Here is a 25,692-nt window from a genome sequence, read left to right as displayed (position 1 = left end):
CTTAGGGAGGCATTATGCTATTCCTCTGTAGACTTGGATAACTGCTGATAAGAAAGCTCTCGTCTTGACTTTAATCTGTGATCTGTAAAAAATAACCGTGATTTTAACGGTAAAATACTGTAAAAATGCTACAGTGCAAAACTGTACACAGTAAATAACTGTGATATAATTTTACAGTAAAATACCGTTAAATTTACAGTTTTTTTTTTACAGTGAAAAAGAACAAATCATTGTAAAATTTACAGTGAAAAACTGTAAACTGACATTCCCACAATTCCCGGTGTGACACTTCACATTTTATGCATTTTTGTTGAAATAACTATGGTTCCTCATAGTTTTATTTATTTTTTTTTTTCTATTCAGTTATGTACATTATATGTATATGTATATGGGTTATATGTTACATTTAATGTTGTTAAATTAATGTTTATTGCATTTTTTTTTTAAATTTCATATGTGTTACCATGATGGTGCTTAATGTTTGTGTGAATGACATTGTGCAGCTTCTTTAAATAAGTGTTGCTTTATACAAGTATTCAGTATTCTGATTGTTGGCTGTCAGTGTATTACAATGGTCTAAAACAGATATCAATACGTCAATAAGTTGGTAAATCAACATTTTATCAGAAAATAAAATACGGTTTCTTACTGTAAATTTTGAGTTAAGTCTGTAAAACCATTAACGTTCCTACCGTATTTTTAACGGTAAACTTCTGGCAACCACAGCTGCCGTTTTTTTACCGTACAATTTACAGTTTATTTTTTACAGTGTGCAGTCTTTTGGACTATAAGCGTGTCCTAACTAAACTGCATTATATATCGCTTTAACATCGACATACGATGTGTGCGATATTCGCGACAGTCACATCACAGGATGTGCGAGGTCAAGTATAGGGATCATTCATATAAAGATCAGGTGATGAATCTCGAAAACTCTGCAAAGTTTAACCATCATCGAGCAAAAGTTTATCATTTGCACATGCTTTAGATCCAGTCTCAGTCCTCTTTATCATTTATTTGTGCACAAAATTTACACAAAATTATTTTAAAAAATGTCCTTCTCGACAAATGTCCCCGTAAACAGAGTCGCTCATGGTTTATGTGAACATAAATAGTTGAGAAAGAAAACAGATGCGTATCATTATATTGGATCCATGCATTCGGTCTTAAAGTGATAGTAGCCTAATATTGCAACTGTCTGTGTCATTAATGTTATAAAACTACAAAATACAAAGAAAAAAATCACTTTTGTACCTGTTCCAAACATTAATTATATTTGATTTGTGAAGACTAAGTGCTATTATACATTTCACTATTGCATTTGTATAACCTGAATACTGTAAGACTTTCATTTGTATCTGTGTTGTTTATCTATGCTTGTAATGTGTTTATTTTCTAAGCAGATTAACTCACATGCAAAATAACTCAAATCATGCATGATGCGTTCTTTCCAAACAGAGCTTTTCAAGTCTATTTAAACATCCTAATGACTTTTGAATGGTAAAAGGTACAAAAGCTGTCACTGGGGCTGTACCTTTTCAAAAGGTAAACTTTTGTCCATTTTATGTGCTAATGTGTACATTTTAGATGCTAATATGTACATTTCAGGAGCTAAAATGTCCATGAACAGCTAATATGTACATTTTAATTGTTAATATGTACATTTCAGGAGCTAATATGTACATTTTAGGTGGTAATATGTACATTTCAGGAGCTAATATGTACATTTTAGGTGGTAATATGTCCATTTCAGGAGCTAATATGTACATTTTAGGTGGTAATATGTACATTTCAGGAGCTAATATGTACATTTTAGGTGGTAATATGTCCATTTCAGGAGCTAATATGTCCATTTTAGTTGTTAATAGGTGCTAATATGAACATTTTAGTTGTTAATATGTAAATTTTAGGTGCTAATAATTACTATGTACATTTTAGGTGGTAATATGTCCATTTTAGGTCCTTATTTGTACATTTTAGGTGCTACAATGTCCATTTCAGGAGCTAATATGTACATTTTAGGTGGTACTATATACATTTAGCTACTAATATGTACATTTTAAGAGTTAATATGTCCATTTCAAGAGTTAATATGTACATTTTAGGTGCTAATATGTCCATTTCAAAAGCTAATGTGTACATTTTAGGTCCTACAATGTCCATTTCAGGAGCTAATATGTACATTTTAGGTGGTAATATATACATTTAGCTACTAATATGTACATTTTAAGCGTTAATATGTCAATTTCATGAGCTAATATGTACATTTTAGTTGTTATTATGTACATTTTAGGTGCCAATATGTACATTTTAGGTGGTAATATATACATTTAGGTACTAATATGTACATTTTAAGCGTTAATATGTCAATTTCATGAGCTAATATGTACATTTTAGTTGTTATTATGTACATTTTAGGTGCCAATATGTACATTTTAGGTGGTAATATATACATTTAGGTACTAATATGTACATTTTAAGCGTTAATATGTCCATTTCATGAGCTAATATGTCCATTTTAGGTGCTAATATGTACCACTAAGGTACCAATATGCAGCCTTTGGGTACAAAAGTGTACCTTTTGAAGAGGTACAGCCCCAGTGACAGCTTTTGTACCTTTTTTTTTCTGAGAGAGTGTATAGTGCAGGAGTGTTTAATATTGTGTGTAATTGTCTTAGGGATGTTAAGTGGAAAAGGCGGGGCAAAATGCACAAGCAATTGTAACATTCTCAACAGTTTGCATGACAGCAACAACATAAAAATACAAGTGTGTCAGTATTGATGTCTGTACACAAGTACTGACCATCAGTTTTGATAAATACTCCTGCAACACTACATCATCCACCCCAGTCATCTCTCATCTTCAGGACGAGGGGATCAAACCTGAGATAACAAACAAGTGAGCGTGAACAGAGGATGAGCGACAGCTCGCTGGAGAAGAAGCTGCTCCACACCTTCAATCTGTCACTTCCTTGACAGAATTACAGTTAATGATGCTCAATGAAAATGCCAGCGCGCCGCTGTCCGCTCACACACACCGGCAGATACACCTTGTTTCCCCATGAAGAGGAAAACACACATCTCTCAGCGGCTGCTCATTTATAGCCGCTCCAGTTCTGTCCTCCTGCGTCTGAATGATATCAGTCTCTCAGACACAACTGGAAATGTCACTGACTATGGAGGCGGAGTGTGTGTGTGTGTGTGTGTGTCATGTCTTCTGGAAAACACAATCCACTGGAGATGATGCGTCTTACAGCAGATGCTTATTGTTGTTTGTGGACTTATTTTAAAGTTCAATGTCTACAATGTATAACATCTTGAAAACTGGTTCTTACAATAATTTTCTGATTGAATTTTAATAATAATCTTACAATTTCGCAATTTACAAACTCGCAATAGGGACATTATGACTGCAAATTTATATATATATATTTATTTTTTATTTTTTTATCTGAATATAAATTTTGAGGAAAAAAAATAAGTCTGAACAAAATAAGTCAATGTTGTGAAATATAAACTTGAAATTCATTTTTTTTTTTCCCAGCAAATGCAGGTTTACATCTAACAATTATGACTGATTTTCTCAGAATTGTGAGAAAGAAAAAAAAAGGTTTATTAGGTTATAAAGTTTGCAAGATAAAAACTTTACATTTTGAGTTAATATCTGCCAATTCTTACTTTTATCTCAGAAATGACTTATTTTTCTACACTGAAAAAAAAAATAACATGCTTTATCTAATCAATAAAATTGTGGCAACATATTAAAAGCAATAGTATTAATTAAATTGTACAAATTAGAATATTAATTTGATTAACTATTACTCATTTCTAATTTGTTCAATTTAATAAATAATATTGTTTGTAGTCTGTTGCCACAATTGTATTGATTAGATAAAGCATAATCATTTTTACAGTGTAGAATGGTGAGATATAAACTCGGAATTGCGCAAAATAAAAGCTAAACACTTTCAAACTTCAGTTTTTGCTTCAAAATTGCAAGTTTATATTTCAAAATTGATTTTATTTCTCAGATTTGTATGTTTATATCACACAATTTGTGCATGTTTTCTCTGAATTATGAAAAATATGGTCCAAATTATGAAATATAAACTCACAAATATTAGTTATAACGTCAAAATTGTGGAATAAAAACTCTCAGTAAGTATCTATCTCACAATTCTTACTTTTATCTCAGAATAAGGAGTTTATATATATAAGTCTTGCAAAATGCGGCACAATTGTGAGAAAAGGTCACACAAGTACCCCCTTTTTTTAAATGCATTTATGTTTTATTTTTATTCCGATCTGGAAACAAGCTTCTATATAATGGCACTGATTCAGCGTGTTGAACAGAAACAGTGTGAAATAGTCTGCTTCTTCTCTGCGGGATCTCTACAAATATATTAATGTTTTTAATTTAACTACTTTCTTAAACTCTAGCAATATCACAGTGCACAGCTGAGAAGCGTGACGCTGCTTTATCAAAGCTCTTTATATTGATGCAGTCTCAGGGCAGCGTTGATGGCACACTCCTGTGTGTGTCTGTTGGAGAGAGAGAGAGAGAGAGTCCCTAGAAATCACAAGTAATTTTGGAAAAATCAATCAAATTGTCATTTATAGCCTGTTGCTTATATTGTCTTTGATTTCTCGGCTTCTTTTGCTGAGCGGCTTTTGAAATATCTGAAATCAAATTGATATGCTGCGCATTTCTAGAAAATTACCCTTGTAACTCATAATGTGGTGCATTATTAATGTAATAAATGTTCACAATGTAAAAATTCATTATGCAAAATGTATTACCAATATGAACTCACCAAGAGCAAAATATTAAATGTTGAAATACCAAATAAATGCACAAGATTTAAATATCCACGATTTAATATTATTAGTGTTATTGTTATTATGGTTTTTATTAGCGGTGGTGATATCATTGCACATTCCTTCGGTAACGCTTTACAAGAAGGTTTCATTTGTTAACATTAATCAACTATATTAGTAAAAAAAATAAAAATAAATAAATTTATTTTTTACCATATATTATTAAATTATTATTATTTAATGGACCTGAGCTGTAACAATTAACGTTTGTTGTTGTTTTTAATGAACCAATACTATTTAATTATGACAATGGAGATTAATAAATACAGTAACACTTTAGTTTAGGGTCCAATTATTACTATTAAATAGTTGCTAATTAGCATGCAAATTATAGGATATTGGCTGTTTAATAAAACATATTAATGCCTTATTAACTATTATTACCTTACTAACTATTAATAAGCGTTTGGGGTTTATTGAGGCAAAATTAATACACTGTAAAAAAAATATGTTCAAGATTAGTTATCACAACATGTTTTCTTTTGTCAAATCAACTTTATAATAATTTATTTAGTTGAGATAACTTATAATTTTGAGTTTCTGATGGCTTTCATTGTATTAACTCAATCTTTCCAGTTCAATCAACTTAAAATTTTAAGGCGACCAGGTTACTTACTTTTTTAAGTTAAACCAACAATATTTTTTTACAGTGTAGTATTCACAACATTTTTTCTTTTGTCAAATCAACTTAAATTATTTATTTAGTTCAGATAACATATAATTTTGAGTTTCTGATGATTAAATCATTCTCCCTCATTGTAATAACTCACTTTTTCCAGTTCAATGAACTTAAAATTTTAAGTTAAACCATCATTTTTTTTTTTTTTACAGTGTGTCTAATAAGCCTTGAGTTTGGTTGAGATCTGTTGACTGAAAAAGTCATAAGATATGATTCATATTCATATCCTCGCTCATCAGACCCGCTTGCGCTGTAGATGGAGACCTGCTTAACGAGTGTCTTGAACTTATTAGTGTTGACAGCGTAAGGCCTACACAAAGAAGAAAAGAGAAAATGTGTTCAGGCTGAGGAGAGGAGAAGATAATGTGTGTTATTGTGACGACTAGAAACTGTGGTTTGTTTCTGATGCAATAAAGCGTCTGCTATATGGATATTGAGCTTCTCTCTCTCTCTCTCTCTCTCTCTCAGTAGCAAAACTTATTACAATGAAATGTCACCTGTGCGAGTGAGCACAGCATTGCAAACACTTTTTAGAGATTGCAATGATGCTTACGTCTGTTTTATCCTTGTAACAAAAAAAAAAACGATGTTCTTTAACATTAGCACACTGGTTTGGGCAAAATAATAATGAGGTAAACAGAGTAGAAAGTTGCCTTCAAAGAGAACATAAATCAAAATAATAATGATTAAACAACCCATATTATCCCACAAAGCAGCGCCATATAAACATATATACATATATATATTTGTTTATGCATGCACAAACTGATTCTACATTAAAATTCAGAGCATATAAATAAATGATTATTAAATCCTGGCACTATTTCCGAGTGTGTTCAGCTGTTTTGTGTTGTTTTTTAGGACTGTAGTTTCCAGTGTTTTGCTCTCGTCTCATTCATTCATCGGCCGCAGAGAGACGGTTTGTGATGCGTTCATTGAAGTTGCACACAAAGTGCAATAAACCATGTGTACCCAGAGATTTGCACCAGTATCTCATGAGCAGCTCCAGATATCAGCACAGATGTGTTCATACACCAACATCTGGAAGTGTGAAATTGCTTTATAATTCAATTTCAGTTTAGGGTCCATTTCTCACTATTAGTTGCTTATTAACATGTACATTACCAGGATATTAGCTGTTTCTATGTACTTATAAAGCACATATTCATGCCCTTTTCTGCACGACCATATTCTATCCATTAATCACCCAATGCATATATTTTATAAGTGTGTTACTAACTGTTAATAAGCAGTAATTAGGAGTTTATTGAGGCAAACGTCATAGTTGATAGTGAGGACTGGACCCTAAACTAAAGTGTGGCCCAATAAACAAAGGGGCAGATTTACTAAACAGGACAAACTAGCGTCTGCAAATAATAAAAGCACAGATTTGTAAGTTCTGCAGGTGATGCAGGTCAAACGTAATGACATATAAGGTGCAAAATGGGTTAAGGCACGCTTTATCCGCTTCAATAATGGTGAATAACGACTGCCACAAACCATAGTAAATCATTTAAATACTCTCCCGAAACTCCTACAAATGCATATGTAATAACATCGATGGAGAAATAATAAAAATAAAAATAAATAAAAAAATAATCCACATATTTGCTTTAGTATATCCTGACAGCAGCTTTAGAACTATATAATAGAGTTAAAGCTGTTAGTAAACCTGGGGTCATGAGACACTGAGAATGAGAAATGCTTGGCTTATGGATATCAAGCTTTGAACTGGATGCTCCGGGAGGGTTAACATCTGTTTGACCCATTTCATATTTATTGGAAGTGAGGTTTACATGCACAGATCTCACCAGCTGGACTTGCATTATAAAAACATGACTTTTGTTCAGTGGCATTCTCAATAGAGTGCCTGAATGACATTGCATTGACATTCTATTCTATTCTATTCTATTCTATTCTATTTTAAGTTACACTTTTCCAGATGGTCCACTTTAGACATTCTACTAACTATAAGTAACCTTGTAACTAAATGTCAACTAACTCTCATTAGAGTATTAGTAGAGTGTAAGGTAAAGGTTAAGTTGACACATTGTTGTAAAATTACTTATAGTCAGTAGAATGTTTGTTGAGGAGCATCCAAATAAAGTGTTACTCTACTCTACTCTACTCACTTTATTCACTCTACTCTACTCTCCTCACACTGCTTTACTCTACTCACTCTGCTTTACTCTACTCTACACTCTACTCACTCTGCTTTACTCTACACTACTCTACACTCTACTCTACTCACTCTGCTTTACTCTACACTACTCTACTTTACTCTACACTCAACTCACTCTATTCTACTCTGTACACTTTACTCTACACTCTACACTACTCTTGTCTATTATACACTCTATTCTACTCTACTCCACTGTACTCTACTCTGTACACTCTACACTCTACTCTAGTCTATTATACACTCTACTCTACATATTGTACACTCTACTCTGTACACTCTACTCTACTCTAGTCTATTATACACTCTACTCTACTCCACTGTACTCTACTCTACACTGTACATACTACTTACTCTACTCTACTCTAGTCTAGTCTATTATACACTCTACATATTGTACACTCTACTCTGTAAACTCTACTCTACTCTACACTCCACTGTACTCTACACTACTCTAGTCTATTATACACTCTACTCTACTCTACTCCACTGTACTCTACTCTACACTGTACATACTACTCACTCTACTCTACTGTACTCTACTCTACTGTACTCTACTCTACTGTACTCTACTCTACTCTGTACACTCTACTCAATCTACACTCTACTCTAGTCTATTATACACTCTACTCTACATATTGTACACTCTACTCTGTAAACTCTACTCTACTCTACACTCCACTGTACTCTACACTACTCTAGTCTATTATACACTCTACTCTACTCTGCTGTACTCTACTCTACACTGTACATACTACTCACTCTACTCTACTCTAGTCTATTATACACTCTACTCGACATATTATACACTCTACTCTGTACACTCTACTCTATTATACACTCTACTCAACATATTATACACTCTACTCTGTACACTCTACTCTAGTCTATTATACACTCTACTCTACTCTCATGTACTCTACTCTACACTGTACATACTACTCACTCTACACTCTATTCTACTCTACTCTACTCACTCTACTCTACTCTACTCACTCTACTCTACTCTACTCACTCTACTCTAGTCTATTATACACTCTACTCAACATATTATACACTCTACTCTGTACACTCTACTCTAGTCTATTATACACTCTACTCTACTCTCATGTACTCTACTCTACACTGTACATACTACTCACTCTACACTCTATTCTACTCTACTCTACTCACTCTACTCTACTCTAATCAGCTTATAGTATGTTATATTGTCTGTAATGTTATGCCGTAATACATTTCAAATCACTTGATTGTGATTGTGGTCACGGCTGCTCAGCCAATTTTAATTAAAAGAATTTACTGAAGTGTGCATTTTACTGTACGTTGGACACTAGCAAGTTCCAAAAAAATTGTATGATAAATAATTCATGACTTCATGTGACTTTCCCTTACTTTACATCTTCTTTTAAACGTTATAATTCTAAGTTACATGAGAATCATAGATTTTTTTTTTTTTAAAGTAGTGGAACTGACAAATTGATTGTATTTAAGTTCATTTTAATTTTATTTCTAAGTTGAATAGGTGTATTTTACATCTCGACTTGATTTGTAGTGGAGTTTCAGCTCACCATCACTGAGATGTGCAGCAGGTGCATGTGTTCGTGCAGGACACGAGGCTGTTCCCGAACCGTGGGCTGCGTGACCTGGGACAGTTGCTCAGAGCTGCTGACGGACACGTGGAAGAAAAGCGTCCCGTTCTCCAGCCACTGCTGCTTCCAGTGCACCTGCGAGATGAGCGCGCCGGTCCCAGACATCTCTGAAACACACGGGGGAACACAAAACAGCACAACTGTAAAGACAGGCCTGGAGAAATCAGATTTATATTCTTATATTCGTATTCACTAAGTTGTAATGAGCACATCATGTAACTAGATAAATATAATATAACATATATCACACAACACACTAACAGTCAAGTCAAGTTTGGTTTAATTATTGATTTAAATATTTTGAAAGAAGTCTCGCATGCTCACCACATTTATATTTAATTTGTTTTTCTATTTTAATTTATTTTAATTAAAATCATTCTAATATGATGATTTGATGCTCAGTTATCAGCAATTATTATTGATGACCATTAATGTTGCTCTTGGTATCAATGTTGAAAACAGTCGTGATGCTTCATATTTTTGTGTAAAATGTGATACATTTTTTTCCGGAATCTTTCATTCATAAGAAGTTCAAATAAACAACAATTGTTTAATATTATTAATTGTCACATTTCAGTTTCTAAATTTAAAAAAGAAAAATCCTTCAATATATATTTTTTAATCTTACCCCAGACTAGTGTCTCACGGTTTCATAAAAATCAACTGTTTTCAACATTATTAATAATCATAAATGTCTTGAGTATCAAATCATCATATTAGAGTGATTTGTGAAGGATCATGTGACACTGAAGACTGGAGTAATGATGCTTTGGTGACAGGAATAAATTACACTTTACTACATATTCACATACACTGTAAAAAAATAGAATAGAATATACTTTATTGTCCCCTATAAATAGGGAAATTTGTCATGGACTCAAAGTGCGTGGTGCAAAGTAGTAGCTGCCATTACAAACAATAATACACATAGTAAAACAAATACCAGCTAAAGACGTACATGTAAACTACACACACACTCATGACACATCTAACAAAAAAAAAAAAAAAAAATATTGTTGGTTTAACTTAAAAAAAGTAAGTAACTTGGTTGCCTTAAAATTTAAGTTGATTGAACTGGAAAAAGTGAGTTTGATTTAATCCTCAGAAACTCAAAATAAGTTATCTGAACTAAATACATTATATTGATTTGACAAAAGAAAATAAAAATGTCGTGATAACAAATCTTGAAAATATTGTTTTACAGTGTAGAAACCAGCTATAATAATATTTCACAATTTTACCGTTTTCACTATATTGTGTTTTAATCCATCATGAAGGTTCTGTATGGATTCGTGTGACTCTGAACTTCTATATTAGACTAGTAATAATATCTGCCATCAAATGAAGAGTTATTATGACATCCTGAACAAGAGTCATCGTCCATTTTCCAAACTTCAAACGTTTTTTTGCGAGCATCAAACGGTAGTAATCGAGTCTCTTCACACCCGCACTCGTTTGATGTCTCTAACGCTTCTTGAAGTCTTTAAACTAAAGGTGACATTGACAGATGAGTCTCCGAGTTCAGTCGGAATAACCGTACCGCAAACTTTCCGACATCTGACAGATGTTTATTAGTTCACTGAAGTTACTGGCAAACACTGTGTCATCATTTACTCACAAAATGCAAAATGCTCATAATGAAAGCTAAGACTGACCACAGGTTGTCCAACTCTAAAAATGCATGCAGCTTTATGTGACAACCAGCAAACAAATAATAATTTAGTTCAACTTTTTCTTTCCACATGTACATGTTAAAGAGCACAGCTCAGGTTTAACTAATGCTAAATCTATCACACTTAGTGTTTGTTGTGTAGTTGTCATGATGTGGGAAACGGAGAGTCAGAAGTTCCAATGCAAACGTTTACTGATGATATCACTCAGACACACACACACACACACACTAAGTAAAATGAACAAAGAACAGAGGCCTTAAATACATGTGGAAACAGATCAGGGAAATGAGACATAGCTGACGAGACTAACGAGGTGACATGAGACAGATTAACTAATGATGATGATGATGATGACAGGCAGACAAGTCCAATGAAAACAAACACTTTCCTTGAAGGGGTGTGCATAAAACTGACAGGACACATGTCATGAATATGAAGGAGGGTTTATGCATGTTTATGACAACTGTCATTAAGTGTCATTCGCTCAATTATGACATTTTTAATGCAAATATTTGAGATGAACCCATGAAGCTATGTGGGTATTTCTTAAGTTTGATCATTAATCTGCTATGTCGTGTTTATGACAGGTTGTGTTGTCTTAGTAATGTCAAGTTGTCATGAAAAAGACACTGACAGGTTATGATGTATTGGTTTATGTCAACAAAGACATCTTAAACAATGTCATATCTGCATTAAAAATGTCATAATTAAGCTTAATGACACTTAATGACAGTTGTCATAAACATGCATGAAAGTATTCATAACATATGTCATGTCATGATTATGAAGGTGTCATGTCAGTCTTATGCACACCCCTTCAAGTAAAGTGTTCACAATATGGTAAATATATTATTTATAAATTATAGTTAAGTAAATATTATTTGAAAAACTTGTTTTATTATTAACTGAAATAAACTTGAAAACTCAAATAAAAAAAATAATAATAATAAAAATCTGTGCACTGTAAAAAATATTTTCAAGATTTGTTATCACAACATATTTTCTTTTGTCAAATCAACTTTATAATAATTTATTTAGTTGAGATAACTTATTATTTTGAGTTTCTGATGATTAAATTAATCTCCTTCATTGTATTAACTCACTTTTTCCAGTTCAATCAAATTAAAAATTAAGGCAACCAGGTTACTTACTTTTTTAAGTTAAACCATCAATATTTTTTTTACAGTGTAGTAATCACAAAATTTTTTCTTTTGTCAAATCAACTTAAATAATTTATTTGTTTCAGATAACATATAATTTTGAGTTTCTGATGATGAAATCATTCTCCTTTATTGTATTAACTCACTTTTTCTAGTTCAATCAACTTAAAATTTTATGGCAACCAGGTTACTTACTTTAAGTTAAACCAACAATATTTTTTACAGTGTATAAATCAAGGAAAAAAAAAAAAAAAACTTGTATAACTGTATTTATAAACTGATTATCAATGTCTATTAATACTTTATAAATGATGAACTAACGGTTTACTCATGCTTAACAAATAATTAATCGCGTGCAGTTATTATAAAGTGTTTAAATCCAAAAATACCAGCTAATAAAAAAATATCAATGGATAATAATATAGTGGACCAGATGTCATTCATTAGTTTTGTGCACATCATAAGCAATCGACACACCAACTTATCAAAACGAGATGTGAAAGCTCCGGTGGACGTACAGTGAATCATGAATTACCGTCTGATCCTCACACAAAGCTACTGTATTTAGAAGACAGTTATGAGGATTTTTTTGTCCTACTAAGAGCTTGACAGCCTCTATATAATATTATGAATTATTATCCCCTGAAAAAGGGACGAGCATCAGCATAATCTAAAAATATATATATATATTTTTTTCTTCTTAAAGGAGTTGGAATGACATGAGAGTGAGCTTTTCACTTTCATCTTCAGTCAACAAACGGCTCTTAAATCAGTCACTCCGGTACAAACGAGAATAAAACACACATTCACAAGCACGGCTGGATTGATATTCAATCGTTCTTGAATCAGAGATCTGCTTCAGCGACTTCAGTCCTCAGCGTGTGATTGTACACCAGTAAGAGCTGTTATTTGGGCAGGAATGGAGACCTTGAGGGGAGAACAGATAAAACGTGTCCAGATAGGGATCAGATCCGAGCGATGGGCTTTCCATCCGATTGACCGCTCAGCGTGACCTCGGGAGTAATACGCCTGATATTTTCAGCTGCAGAAGAGAGTAAAGCTGTTCCACCAGAAACGAGTAACAAGGAATTAATCCTGGAAGAGCGCAGAGAACGGGACATTCGGAAATCAGGATGATCCCGACCTGAACAAAAGTGCTGTGTGATTCCTCTTTCAGATCTCTGGAGACCTCCTACAGATCTCAGTTAAGCTTCATTTCAGTATCGATAGAAAGAAGTAAAGGAGTAGTTCACTTAAAAAAAAAAAAAAAAGAAAAAAATGCTGATAATTTACTCACCCCCATGTCATCCAAGAGTGTCATGTCATTGTTTAGTTGAAAAGAAATTAAGGTTTTTGATGAAAACATTCCAGGATTTTTCTCCATATAATGGACTTCAATGGGGTCCAAACGGTTCAAGGTCCAAACGACACTTTTAGTGCAAACTGCAAACTGTTCAAAGGGCTTTAAACGATTCCAGACGATGAATCAAGATATTATCAAGCGAAACGATAAATAAATTAAAAAAAATAAATTAAAAAAAAAGTTTAAGTTTTATAAGCTCAAATGATCGCCTTGCTCCTGTTCAAACTCGTTCAGCAAAATGAACAAATCTTTTTTCGAGTCAGTTCGTTCATTTCGTTCATTGAATTAACCAAATGAAATGACTTGAAAAAAGATTTGTTCATTTTGATGAATGAAATTAGAATGTTGATTTCATTAGTTCAACTTAAGGGTGAAACTATGTAGACTCATTACGTGCAAAGTGAGATAATTCAAGCCTTTATTTGTTATAATCTTGATAAATATGACTTGCAGTTATGAAAAGTTTTTTGCAATATTCTAATTTTGAATTTGGGGTTTTCATAATCTGTAATCATCACAATTAAAATCATCACTTTTGTCCATTTTAGGTGCTAATATGTACATTTAAGGTGCTAATATGTCCATTTTAGGTGCTAATATGTACATTTAAGGTGCTAATATGTACATTTAAGGTGCTAATATGTCCATTTTAGGTGTTAGTATGTACATTTTAAGTGTTAATATGTACATTTTAGATGGTAATATGTACATTCCAGGTGCTAATATGTACATTTTAGGTGTTAATATGTGCATTTTAGGTGCTAATATATCCATTTCAGGAGCTAATATGTCCATTTTAGGTCCTAATATGTACATTTAAGATGGTAATATGTACATTTCAGGTGCTAATATATCCATTTCAGGTCCTAATATGTACATTTTAGGAGGTAATATGTACATTTTAGGTGCTAATATTTCCATTTCAGGAACTAATATGTCCATTTTGGCTCCTAATATGTACATTTTAGGTGCTAATATGCTTTATAAATGATGAACTAACTGTTTACTCATGCTTAACAAATAATTAATAGCGTGCAGTTATTATAAAGTGTTTAAATCCAAAAATACCAGCTAATAAAAAATATCAATGGATAATAATATAGTGGACCAGATGTCATTCATTAGTTTGGTGCACATCATAAGCAATCGACACGCCAACTTATCTATATATAAATATTAAACCATTAAAACGAGATGTGAAAGCTCCGGTGGAGTTTGCACCATATTCTAATTTTCCGAGTTTCACCTGTAAGTGCAGCACAGTCAATAAAAGTACGCTATAGTCGCTAGTTATGCATGTATTACTTTTTTGGGGGGGTGTAAAAGCACTTTTTCAGCATCTTTGGGACTAATGGACAGGCAGCAGAAATTGCTGAGCATTGTATTACAAAACTGTAGTGTGTGAAACTTCATAGCTCTCAGAGTTTTTTAATCAGATGTCCTTTAATAAAACAGCGAAGAGCAGAGAGCAAGTAATCGACCGTGACAAGCAACAGATCTTTTATAATAAAAACACGTCCTGTTTTACTGCGGGTGAGCCTGGAGCAAGCCATCCAAAGAAAATAAACACAAAATAAAAGACAAGTGGTCAAGTGAATATTAGCAGCAGCGTCCCGCCATATCAGATGACACTATCAGCTTCAATTAGCTTAAAAACTCCCTTTCCAGGCAGCAAGCCAAAAGATTCAAGCCATTTAGATCAATTTAGAGTGGATTACTGTCCTGAATATATTTGAATAAATTATATACAGTACATCCGGTTCAATGGCTAAACTGAACAGGAACAACAAGGCATGTTTGGTGTGTTTTTAATTCCTCCAAATACTGTATATAGTTTGCTCAAATCTGCACCAACAGCAAATAAAGAAGCCAAACCAAAAAAAAAAAAAAAAAAAGAAGAAACCTTCAGTATAATCAAGAGAAACACACTGACAAAATTAAAAACAATAACATGACTAAAAAAATTGTCCTCTGGGATATTTATCTCCCGCCTGCACAGAATTGCATGTCTAATATTCAAAATGATTTAGTTTAATATAAATCACACAGAGACAGACATTTGGTTATTAAACATTCAATGGATATTCACCCCCCGAAAAATAACACAATTTAACCAGTTGTAATACACTCAAAAAAATCCTGGGTTGTTTTAACCCAATTTTGGGTCAAATATGAACAAACTCAAACATTGGGTTAAAATGTAATAAAAAAAATAACCCAATGGCTGGGTTTGTCCATATTTGACCCAAATTTGGGTTAAAACAACCCAGCATTTTTTGATGATGACCAAAAAGTTTTCATTCCTTTTCAATTTGATTATTAAACATTCAATGGATAGTTCAACAATAACAATTCTGAACAATTCTGTCATAATTTAAGTTTCGCTCAGCCTCATGTTGTTTCAATCCATGCACTCTAAACAATTCTGGGTTGTTTTAACCCAAATTTGGGTCAAATATGGACAAACCCAACCATTGGGTTATTTTTTTTTATTACATTTTAACCCAATGTTTGAGTTTGTTCATATTTGACCCAAAATTGGGTTAAAACAACCCAGCATTTTTTGATGATGACCAAGAAGTTTTCATTTCTTGACGAACTGTCTGAGTTTTTTTTACTGAGTTTTTTTACAAGACTACAATACAATGAGTAGAATATTCATTAGACAGTGTGGAGGCCGTATACAACGATTAAGACCAGAAAACATATTTGAACACTAAAATTCCCACAAATAGTCAAGCTCAACCAGCTACTAAGGACTATCAATGTCTTTGCCGATAGCTATATCTCGATTTTGTTTTCTGTTCGGTTCGAGGCTTTGCCAAAGCAATGGCCCAAAACACAGTGTTATGATCTTTCATATTCATGATAAACTTTGGCAGGACAGATTAAACTACCATTGAAGTTAAATCATATTTAGACATTTGGGTTGCAATTTAATTACACTCTAAAAAACGCTGGGTTGTTTTAACCCAATTTTGGGTAAAATATGGACAAACCCAGCCATTGGGTTACATTTTTAAATTACATTTTCAACCCAATGGCTGGGTTTGTCCATATTTTACCCAAAATTGGGTTAAAACAACCCAGCATTTTTTAGAGTGTACACATTTAAGTACTAACAACATTAAGTAATATGTACACTCTAAACAATGCTGGGTTGTTTGAACCCAAATTTAGGTAAAATATGGACAAACCCAAATGTTGTGTTAAAAATGTACTTTCAAATTTTAACCCAACTTCAACTTTCACTTGGGCAACTTCAAACCCAAATTTCCAACATTTGGGTTTGTATTTGACCCAAATTTAGGTTCAAACAACCCAGCATTTTTTAGAGTGTAACATACTTACTACGCTCTTAGAAGAAATGGTTCCATCCCCCGCTTCATATATGGAACTCCAAAATGGTTCTATATAGAACCATGTTTTTTGGTAAAAGGTTCTATTACCCAGGGTTCTATATAGAACCCAGAGGAACCCTTTTTAAGAGTGTATAGAACCTTTTAGGGGTTCCAAATACGTAACGCTGATAGAACCTTTTCTTCTAAGAGTGTATAAGTTTAGCAAGAGGGTTTGGTTGTAATTATCCAGAATTTATAGTTATTACTATAGTAACTACATGTCACAATGACACTGTAAAATAGGGTTACAGACATTTGATAATGAGTGCCACAAAGCAGATTCAATTAATCAGTTTAAAAGGGCTGTTTTTCACATGTATACACTCAACAATGCTGGGTTGTTTCAACCCAAATTTGGGTCAAATATGGACAAACCCAAATTTTGGCTTAAAAAAAAATGTCATTTCAAATTTTAACTTCAACTTTCACTTTCAACTGTACATTTTTAAAATGACATTTTTAACCCAACATTTGAGTTTGTCCATATTTGACCCAAATTTGGGTTGAAACAACCCATTTTTTTTAGAGTGTGTGCTTTAACCCACTACATAACCATCAGGCAATCTCTTCTCAGTGAACTGAAGACCACAAGATGCAGATAGTTGGATTATTGGAATAGTTTATGCAGTCAATAAGACAATGTTTTTCCTATCTAGGGTTGCCAACTGTCCCGAATTGTCCCTTGTCAGGATTAAATAGACTGCTGATTGAGTCTCACGCTTCTGGGGTTTTTTGGACTGTTGAAAGTAGACCTTGTTGATGCTTTTACACTTTTAAAATGTATTTTAATGTTCTGGTTGAAGGGTGAGCCTTTCACTGATATTTTACAGCTGAACGGAAGTTAGAAATACGGTGGATAGAGAAACAGTGCAAATGCATAGAAGAAAAATAAAGGGCTCAGTTCCCAGGACAGGGCCAACAATAAGAGGAGTCATTGAGCTCAAATCCAGATGAAAGCAGGAGACCGTGTCCCCTCACCACAGGCCTGAGTGTAATTCATTAGCGTAACCCCATTAACAACCGGACCTGTGCTGGGACTCTCCAAAACACAGCCTGTATTACTCCCAGCAAGGGCAACGTCACTTCACCCGCCCCGTCGGGACGTCCCGGTCCAGCTTCATCCGACACACGTGTGATCTCATTAAGTCAGCATCTACACGTCCTTGTTAAGGCCTCGCTGTTGTTCTGAACCTTGTTACGCCCCAGATGACTTTCCAACAAAAGCTTCCCGATGCCCACAGTCAGCAAAACACTTATTACTCGACTCCTGGCTCCCGAAGAAAAGCAATCAGCACACTTGGCACAGAGCGAGCAGCAAGTATCTGACTTTCACAAATCATATTCACACAGTCACTCCGGCCCAGAACGGCCATATTGGTTGTGGTTTCAGTGACGCTGCACAGCAGAGAAACACACTAACGTGTGAAGCATAAGCTCGTTTTTAGTGAGAATATGATGGACATGTTGTGTTGGGTTTGCACCTACTCTACATACATGGGGATATGAACGTAGAATGTTTATGAATGTTGAATGTTTATGAATGTTTATCATAAAAGTAACGATAAACATTCACTTTTGACTTAGTGAATGATGTTCTCCATTCATAATAGGACAAAACTGAAAGGGCTCCATTATGCTCTGGTATACGTACAACTTCAAAAATCACATGATTTGTCACATATAAAAAATATTGATGGTTTAACTTAAAAAAGTAACCTGGTTGCCTTAAAATTTTAAGTTGATTGAACTGGAAAAAGTGAGTTAATACAATGAAGGAGAATGATTTAATCATCAGAAACTCAAAATTATATGTTATCTGAACTTAAATAAATTATTTAAGTTGATTTGACAAAAGAAAAAAATGTTGTGATTACTACTGTAAAAAAAAATATTGTTGATTTAACTTAAAAAAGTAAGGAACCTGGGTCGCCTTAAATTTTTAAGTTGATTGAACTGGAAAAAGTGAGTTAATGCAATGAAGGAGATTCATTTAATCATCAGAAACTCAAAATAATACGTTATCTCAACTAATCAACTAAATAAATTATTATAAAGTTGATTTGACAAAAGAAAATATGGCATTTATAGCAAATATAATTTATTGTCATTACTTTTGAAACTTGTCCATCATGTATGTGAATTTACTTGCAGTTACACATTTATATTGAAGTTGCAATTATTAAAACATATATTCACGTTAAAAACATGCGATTTATTTGTTTATTTTTTTTAATATTTAACGCAATTAACATAGCATTCATAACATAGCTAGCGTTACAATACAGTATATGATCATACTCTTTTTGATGCAAATGTTTTTAAAACATTCAAGCACGATAAGACACAAAAGAGAACACAGTGCAGTCAGTGAATCTGGAACACACACACACACACACACGTGAGCACAGAAAGTCGCTTCAGACAGAATAATAGAACTACAATAAGAAAACTCCAACAGAATAATAGAACTACAATAAGAAAACTACAACAGAACAAGGGAACTGCAATAAGAGAACTACAACAGAATAAGAGAACTACAACAGAAATAAGAGAACTACAACGGAATAGGAGAACTACAATAAGAGAACTACAACAGCAATAAGAGAACTACAACAGAATAGGAGAACTACAATAAGAGAAGTACAACAGAATAAGAGAACTAACATTTGTTGGAGATTACTGGACTCACTTACTTCGTGATTTGAAGATTTATTAATGTACATTCAGATTTGATCATGATCAAAGTAGTAGCTTGACGTGTTGCTGACTACTGTTATTTTCATAGTTAGTATTCATATTTCGAATGATTTTATTTTTATATTTTATATATGTTTAAATAAATTTATTTTAATAAAGTTTTAGTGTGCGTTTTATATGTATCAGCACTTGAACAGAGAAAAACACACACAATTATGCCAAAATGCCAGTTCTAAGTTATGTAGATTCTTAAATTAACTTAAAGAGTTGTGAGAAAATGTGGGTGCATTTTTTTGTTCGCATAAGGAAAACGGTAAAGAAAAGCTATGCTTTTGTACCTAAAGGGTGCATATTGGTTCCTTAATGGTAAATATTAGCACCTAAAATGTGCATATTAGTACCTAAAACGGACAAAAGTGTATCTTTTGAATAGGCAGCGACAGCTTTCGTACCTTTTTTCTGAGAGTGTTTAGAGCTAAGTTTAGGGTTACGACAGAGAATAAACAGTTTGTACAGTATAAAAATCACTACGCCTATGGAGAGTCCACACAAAGATAGCAAAACTGAATGTGTGTGCGACAGGACATTGAACACAAGCGTGCATCAGCCTTGCTTATCCTGATAAAAGCTGGCAGGCCAGAGGCTCTTTACTGTGTGCTGAGATGAACCTGGAGAGATCCGCTCAAACTCTCTGTGTGTGCGCCAAACCGACCTTTAATTATTCACCAAATCATGATAATCATCCACAGCTTGTAAAATTAGATTTAAAACAGATTCAGAATCAGAGAGTTTGGATATGGAGGCCTGTGATATGTTCATGTTTTACGTTTATGCTGTGTTGGCTGATTTAGATCATGTTCTCTATCGAACGAGGCTCTACCAATTAGAATCAAGGATCAATTTTATAATACATATTTTAGACGCTGGACCAGAATTAAATCCAGAGTTTGAAAAAAATAATAATAATAATAAAATAAAAAAAAAATAAAAAAAATAAAAAAAAGACAAAACACGTAATTATCATGATTCAATTACCGTCTTGCTTGTAATCCCATTTCCCTCTGGTTTCATCCGCTATTGGTAAACAGCAAATCAAATCACTCAAAAATAAGTCATTAATATTGTTCAGGATTTGAATTGGGGTTTTATATCTACTCATAATTAGACAACTTTTTATTACTGAGAAACACAACTACACTAATGAGACACTAACAAGTGATTATGAGAGGAGAAAAACAGAACGATCCACAGAACTACAATAAGAAAACTACAACAGAACAAGAAAACTACAATAAGAAAACTACAACAGAATAAGAAAACTACAACAGAACTACAATAAGAGAACTACAACAGAACTACAATAAGAGAACTGAACTACAACAGAACTTTAATAAGAAAACTACAACATAACTACAATAAGAGAACTACAATAAGAAAACTACAACAGAATAAGAAAACTACAACAGAACTACAATAAGAGAACTGAACTAAAATAAGAGAACTAAAACAGATCAAGAGAACTACAATAAGAGAACTACAACACAATAAGAGAACTACAATAAGAAAACTACAACAGAATAAGAGAACTACAATAAGAAAACTACAACAGAACTACAATAAGAGAACTACAACAAAATAAGAGAACTACATCAGAATAAGAGAACTACAACAGAACAAGGGAACTGCAATAAGAGAACTACAACAAAATAAGAGAACTACAACAGAAAAGGAGAACTACAATAAGAGAACTACAACACAATAAGAGAACTACAATAAGAAAACTACAACAGAATAAGAGAACTACAATAAGAAAACTACAACAGAACTACAATAAGAGAACTACAACAAAATAAGAGAACTACAACAAAATAAGAGAACTACATCAGAATAAGAGAACTACAACAGAATATGATAACTACAATAAGAGAACTACAACAGAATAAGGGAACTGCAATAAGAGAACTACAACAAAATAAGAGAACTACATCAGAATAAGAGAACTACAACAGAATATGATAACTACAATAAGAGAACTACAACAGAAAAGGAGAACTACAATAAGAGAACTACAACAAAAATAAGAGAACAACAACTGAATAACGGAACTAACATTTGTTGGAGATCACTGGACTCACTTACTCAACAGCTTCGCGATTTGAAGATTTATTAATGTACATTCAGATTTGATCATGATCAAATTAGTAGCTTGACGTGTTGCTGACTACTGTTATTTTCATAGTTTGTATTCATATTTCAAATGATTTTATTCTTATATTGTATACAAGTTTAAACAAATTTGTTTTAATAAGGTTTTAGTGTGCATTTTATATGTATCATTATTATTATTTAATATTTAAGTTTTAGTAACTTAGTAGTGTGCTTTCTATGTGTACTATATCATCATCATTTTTTTATTATTCCCATTCATTCATGCATTCAAAAATATAGTGTTTTAGATTTGTAAGTTTAATTTTATTTGAGATTATTTTATAATCAAACTTATGAAAATGTAGTTATGGTTTTAGCTTTAACTGTAATAATAAGATCCCACTTCAGAACCTAGCGGGTTGTCAGTGAATGGCATGTTAACAAGTGGATCAGAAAGTAAGAGGAGTTGCCAGCATTGCTTTGGCTTAATGAGCCTCTGTATAACAAAAAAACATAAAAAATCAAAGATAAGAAATAAGAATAAGGAACAATTTCAACACACACTATTAGCAAAATGCTCATATTAGCTCCACGCTTCACTGCACTTTTTTCAAATTAAATATTAGCACAGTTTAACGCCACATGGACGTCTTATTACACGCTGAAATGCAATCGCTGTGATTCAGGGCAATGAGCTTTATTAAAATGCAAAAAATTACAAACGCCCGAGAGAGTGCTATTTGCGTTGGCATTGTAATTGTGTAATATGTGTGCAAGACTGGTGTTTCTGCTAATGTTGAGTATAAAGTCTCCAAGCCATTACTGAGAGCTGGTGCTAATGAAGGCCGGTCGGTGGGACTGACTCGATCCGATGGCAGAAAGCGTTTGTTTAGCTATTACAGATCATCTCTTCACCGTGTGATATTAAACATTAATTATGAGGGAGAGATGGGCTCATACATATGAGCAATTAGAGCCGAGTCACAAGTCATAAACAGGGTCGCGGGCTGGGAGAAAACAAATGTATAAATATATTGCATTTATCCAAAGTTATAATCCTTAATTAAACTCTGGGGATGTGGTCATGCAGACTTGCATTTCTCTTTCATTACTGTGTTCTCGTGTAATATTATATCACCAGATACACTTTTAAGGGGTTATGACATAAGGAATCGCATTGACATATTAGACGTCTTTGTGCCATTAAAGGGATACTCCACTTTTTTTGGAAATAGGCTCATTTTAAAACTCCCCCAGAGTAAAACTGTTGGGTTTTACCTTTTTTGAATCCATTCAGTCGATCTCCGGTTCTGGCATTAGCACTTTTAGCATAGCTTAGCATACATCATTTAAGCGCACTAGACAATTAGCATTTCTCCCCAAAAAATTACCAAAATGTTTTGATATTTTTCCTTAGCGTAATGAACACACAAACTTAGTCCCGGTCACGTTAGAAGCTGGGCACTATTTTCAGGCGCTGCGTCATAACATTACGCCTGCTTCAATGATGTATGCTAAGCTATGCTAAAAGTGCTACTGTCAGAACCGGAGATCGGCTGAATGGATTCAAAAGAAGGTAAAACTCAACAGTTTAACTCTGGGGGAGTTTTAAAATGAGCCTATTTCCAAAAAAAGTGGAGTATCCCTTTAAATCATCCTGCAAGTTTCATTATAAACAAAGCCTTTATTTAACCAAGGCCCAAACATGGCTCGTTTTGAGCTGTGGCATCTGTGACGTCAAATGGGTGAATATATTTGCAAATTAAGAGAACGTTTGTGCTTGCAACATCAAGGTCTTGGGTTCAAATCCCAGGGAAAGCAAAAACTGATAAGAATAAAAGGATAAAAGCGTCAGAAAAATATGTAAATGTAAAAATGTTACGTCACATGAGTGAGTTTATTTGCATATGAAATTCATAGTTTTCACGTGTCGTCACACCCATATATGAACAGAAGTCTTTCCTTCATTGCACATAAGTTATATTTAATTTTCAAACACTTTTTTGATGATGCACAAACACGAGGACAGATGTATGCACGCAACATGCAGTTTCTCATTGTATCATTATAAAGAAAGCTCTACATTAAGCATGTTGCATTTATATTCTGGGCTCGCCTATATATAGTATGCATCATAAATTAGGTGTACACTGAATTTGATCTTTTACTTTTAATATCGTGTTTATCAATGTTAAGTGTTTAAATCAATGTTTTCTTTGATTTAAATCCTGCAGGTTGTGTATATGATCACAAGTGCCAAAAACCTGCAGTTTGTTCCCATTTCTTTTGAGAGGTGATCAAATATTCTTGATTTGAAATAAAGGGGATAGGCCTGTGCTGCAGTTCTGTGGATATATTTGCCCTTCACGCAAGTCACGTGACTGAAAACTATCAATACGGTAACAAGGCACAGTGTAATGGAGAGTTCGCAGAGATTGAAAGATGAAGCAGTATTGCATCTGCATCACACACTCTTAGAAGAAAAGGTTCTATATAGAACCTTAAAAGGTTCCATCAGCGCTACATATTTGGAACCCCTAAAAGGTTTTATACACTCTTAAAAAAGGGTTCCTCTGGGTTCTATATAGAACCATGGGGTTCCGTACTTGGCCAATAGAACCTTTTACAAAAAAAAAAAAAAGTTTCTATATAGAACCATTTTGGAGTTCCATATATGAAGCGGGGGATGGAACCATTTCTGGTTCTAAATAGAAAATTACTTAAAAGCTTTACTAAAAAATTACTAAAGCTAAAATTACTTAAATTTTGATTTCAGGGCACCTTTAAAGTTCCAGTTTATCAATGACGTGGACATCATATATATATATATATATATATATATATATATATATATATATATATATATATATATTAAAATCATGTTCCTGGTAATCTTGAATCAGAATATCTTGATATTTTGAGGAATTCTCTAATGATGTGGGCGGGGCAACCTGTCACTCACAAGAGATCAGCCAATAGCAAACCACAACCATCCAACCAGCCAATCAATTCCTCACAGACACTATGAAGCCCCGCCCACATGTGTTCTTGTTCTAAAAGTGTTTCCTGGAAAAAAAAATGTGCTGAGTGTTTCTAAAATTTGACGAATTGATAAATCTTCCTGTTGTAAGAATAGAAGTTTGCTATGACTGATAGTTCTGTCACTAGTAGATTAAAAATTTTTATGCATGAAAATATAGTTAAAAAAAGCCAATGCCTGTTTAGTTTACACACTGTTTTTTTTTTTTTTTTTTTTTCACTAAATATCATCTTATGATTGGCCAATTAAGTTTTGCATGGTCAACTGTGTTGACAGTAAATTGTCTTAAAAAGTCATTTATAACACAGCTGTGTGCGTCTCATTTCCTTTGTATAGTGCCATGCTCTCGTCTCACATAAAGAAAAAAATGCTCCACTAAATATTTCAAGTGCATTCGTTTATTTATTCAGTAAGTATCCATGTAATGGTGGGATAATACGTCTTGTTTTATTAAAGTAAAAAGCAGACTGGTGAATCCAGACTGACTGTGCATTACCAGTTGAACACAGTTTTTTAAATAAATTAATACTTTTATCGATCAAAAGTTGCAAAGACTTTTGCATTGCCAAATTACATTTTAAAATACAATTTAAATAATTTAAAATTTCAATGAGATTATGGATTATACTAGACTCCATTTCACACTCTCTATATCACTTTCCAGTCTTAGCAAGTTTTGTGCTTCTTATGTCAAAATTGAACTGCTGATATTTTCTTCAGTATGTCATTTTAGACACAGCATATGCGTGTTGTGACTTCTGCCGCGCTTTCATCGCTAACAAGCCCTGAAATGAAAACAAACTGAGTTTTATAATGAGACACGGC

General features: G+C 33.3%; 1 protein-coding gene across 1 annotated transcript in view; it reads right to left on the bottom strand.

Annotated features, from left to right (window-relative positions):
• The window catches only part of astn2 (astrotactin 2), a 432,572-nt gene that overhangs the window by 332,639 nt on the left and 74,241 nt on the right, over window positions 1-25,692 (bottom strand). Inside the window, exon 2 of the mRNA XM_039661894.2 lies at window positions 9,305-9,492. Coding sequence (XP_039517828.2) covers window positions 9,305-9,492 — 188 coding nt within the window. The remainder of the gene's footprint in view (window positions 1-9,304; window positions 9,493-25,692) is intronic.

Source organism: Pimephales promelas, chromosome 4, assembly GCF_988280905.1.
Source record: "Pimephales promelas chromosome 4, fPimPro1.hap1.1, whole genome shotgun sequence".
In the NCBI taxonomy this organism is placed as follows: Eukaryota; Metazoa; Chordata; class Actinopteri; order Cypriniformes; family Leuciscidae; genus Pimephales; species Pimephales promelas.
Note: the sequence above shows the minus strand (reverse complement) of the source record. Positions and strands in the feature narration are given on the sequence as shown.